General features: G+C 52.4%; 1 protein-coding gene across 1 annotated transcript in view; it reads left to right on the plus strand.

Moving 5' to 3' along the window:
• nfatc2a (nuclear factor of activated T cells 2a) overlaps nucleotides 1-3,343 on the plus strand; it is a 41,912-nt gene that overhangs the window by 5,669 nt on the left and 32,900 nt on the right. Inside the window, exons 2-3 of the mRNA XM_014028423.1 lie at nucleotides 1,068-1,998; nucleotides 2,075-2,243. Coding sequence (XP_013883877.1) covers nucleotides 1,068-1,998; nucleotides 2,075-2,243 — 1,100 coding nt within the window. The remainder of the gene's footprint in view (nucleotides 1-1,067; nucleotides 1,999-2,074; nucleotides 2,244-3,343) is intronic.

Genomic DNA, 3,343 nt, shown 5'->3' on the forward strand with positions numbered 1-3,343 from the left:
GGAGTCACCTGACGTGAGGGGGTCACCTGACGTGAGGGGGTCACCTGACGTGAGGGGGTCACCTGACGTGAGGGGGTCACCTGACGTGAGGGGGTCACCTGACGTGAAGGCGTCACCTGACGCGAGGGTGTCACCTGATGTGAGGGGGTCACCTGACGTGAGGGGGTCACCTGACGTGAGGGGGTCACCTGACGTGAGGCATCACCTGATGTGAGGGGGTCACCTGACGTGAGGGGGTCACCTGACGTGAAGGCGTCACCTGACGTGAAGGCGTCACCTGACGTGAAGGCGTCACCTGACGTGAGGGGGTCACCTGACGTGAGGGGGTCACCTGACATGAAGGCGTCACCTTACGTGAGGGGGTCACCTGATGTGAGGGGGTCACCAGATGTGAGGGGGTCACCTGACGTGAGGGGGTCACCTGACATGAGGGGGTCACCTGACGTGAAGGCGTCACCTGACGTGAGGGGGTCACCTGACGCGAGGGGGTCACCTGACGTGAAGGCGTCACCTGACGTGAGGGGGTCACCTGACGCGAGGGGGTCACCTGACGTGAGGGGGTCACCTGACGCGTCACAATAAGACGCAGAGGGAACTTTGGAAAAGCATCAGTACGTTGACGAATCAGGAGGGAGAATGTGTTCATTAGAAAGTAGACTACGGTCTGGTTTGTGAACTGGGAGACGTGTCTGTAGGTAACTGGTGTTTTYCCAGTCAGGGTTCTGTACAGAACATGAACCATGAACAGATCAGTGAGAATGAAGAGTTGGACAGTTTATGAAGRAGGACAGGTCACAGTGTGTTTTAAATGAAGCTCCAGAGACAAACACAATAAGGTCCAGTTTGTGAAGAAGGGTTTAGAGGCAGACCAGTACACCACCACAGTCTAGGACTGGAAGGATCATCATTTAATCCAGGAGCTGTTGGACACAGTGACTGAAGATGATTTGTTGTAAAGAAAAACMGTTTCTTTCCTTAAAATGTTTTGAGGAGAGATTAGCAGAGTGAATCTGTCTGATGTGGGTTTTGTAACAACTTTCATATCTTGTAATGTTCCTCTGATCCAGATGAGCCCAACCTTGTGCCTCASAAAGTCCTCAGTCCTGAGACCCAGCAGGCCTTCCCTCTGGACCAGCCCTCCCCGTACAGGATCAAGTCCTGCAGCCCCTCCTACGTGGAGCACAGCGGGGTCCTGCCGGGCTATGAGAGCCAGGAGGCCAGGACCTACCTGGACAGCACCCGGCCMGTGGGCCTGGCTCTGAGCCCTCGTATCGAGATCACCCCCTCTCGTGAGCACTACAGCCAGGGCCGGGACTTCCTGCAGAACCAGCACCTGAACATCAGCCCCCGACCCACCCTCACCGTCCCCGGCCACGAGAGCCTGGCCTTCCGGGAGCCCCAGTGTTTGAGTCCGGCCAGCAGCAACTCCTCCACCAGCTGGCACTCWGAGAGCTACTCCCCCTGGGCGTCCCCCTGCGTGTCTCCCAGCAACGGCCAGAACCCGTCCGACCTGTGCCCCCGGCTGCAGGGCATCCACACCAGCTCCCCCCGCACCTCCCCGGGCACCTCCCCGCGCACCAGCCTGGCCGAGGACGCCGGCCCCGGGGCCCGCTCGCCCTCGCCCCGGCCCGGCTCCCGCTCCACCTCCCCCCAGGGCAAACGCACCTACGAGATGTACCGGAACCCAGGGCTGATCCCGGGCCACCGCTCCCCCAGCCCCTCCCAGCACGGCGGCCACGAGGAGCTCAACGTAGGAGCCCACTTTCCACACGGCGGGCCGGTCGAGGCCGTGAACGGGTTTGGCAGCGCTCAGCCAGGACTGGTGCCCTCGAAAATAGTGAAGACCTCCAACCAGGTCTACAGCCTGTACCCAGAGAACCAYGGCGAGGGGAACTACCTGGTGTCCGGTGAGCAGGACATCAAAACCAAACCTGCAGCAGAGTCTTTCTTCGTCATCCCACAGATCTGGCCCAAGCCTCTGGTTTCCAGCATCTGCAGGTGAGTCGGTGACTCAGAGACAGCTGGGCGCTCCGGCCTCCTGTCGTTTTAACGCTCAATACTTTCTGATCTGCAGCATCCCTCTGGCTTCACTCCCCCCGCTGGAATGGCCCCTCCCGACTCGCACGGACCAGTTTGAGCTCCACATCGACGTGCAGCCCAAACCCCACCACAGGGCTCACTATGAGACCGAGGGAAGCAGGGGTGCAGTCAAAGCCCCCACAGGAGGGCACCCTGTTGTGCAGGTACGGAGCCGTCCAGTTTTTTGTTCATGTCTGGGTTCAGGTGGTCCTGATGAGACCCTGTGTTTAATCACAGGCAGTCACACTGCAGGTCTTAATGCTCACTTCTGATTGTTCACTTTATATTTTAAATACGAMCTCCATCATTCACACTTCTGTTTACACAAGTAGCTAAACATGGATGCTTCATGTTAGCATGTTGGTTCTGAAGCTGATTAAATTATTATCTAATGTTTGTTCAATGTTTACATCTGATGCTCCGGTGCTTTTTTTTTTTTTTTGGGATGAAGCAACGTGCTTAAAGTAAAGTATCGATCCAGTAACTTTAGGATAAATATGATCCAAACACGTTACATCTGTTTCTGCACACTCATCCAGGACATGGAAAGTTAAAAGAAAAAAGAAAAAGCAGCTGGATGTCTGTAGCAGAAGATGTGTGGAGCTGGTAGTTTTTATCTTTAGAAACCAGGCTGTCCAGTTAAAATAGTTAATATAAGGAAATTCCTCCTGGTGGAGATCTCCTCAAAACTCTGCATTTTCCATCAGTTTGAAGAACATTTTACTAAAATCTTGGAATCAATCAGTAGAAGATTGAAAACCAGACTTTAACCTGAACTTTACCTGAGATCAGAACTGAAACTTTAATTCTCCTTATTTTGTTATTTTATTTCCACACTGAGCAGCAGTATCATGTGATACTTTTATCATGAAACATCCTCTGCTACATACAACACCTCCTGTAGGAACRAAGCASAACAAGTTCATAAACCACAGAAACCAGAGATTATTTTACAGACTAAATCAACTAGACTCAGATAAGAAGTAGAAAAATATAATTTTTTTGTCCTTAGTTTGTGGCCCCTCCAGATGGACGGTGCCCTTAGCACTTGCCTACACTGCCTATGCCTCGGGTTGGACCTGACAAAGATAAAGATCAAACTCTTAGAAAAAACAAATAAAAAGAACMAGTTTCTATTTGGACATCTTCTTTGAATAAAATTTAAATAATAAACTTTTCATATTTAAAGTGTATCTTACCCCACTGTGAAAAGATAACTCCGCCCCAAGGTGAAATTTGAAAAATGCATCAAAGGGGGTAGGGG

The sequence above is a fragment of the Austrofundulus limnaeus genome, unplaced genomic scaffold, assembly GCF_001266775.1.
Source record: "Austrofundulus limnaeus strain Quisiro unplaced genomic scaffold, Austrofundulus_limnaeus-1.0 Scaffold760, whole genome shotgun sequence".
NCBI lineage: Eukaryota > Metazoa > Chordata > Actinopteri > Cyprinodontiformes > Rivulidae > Austrofundulus > Austrofundulus limnaeus.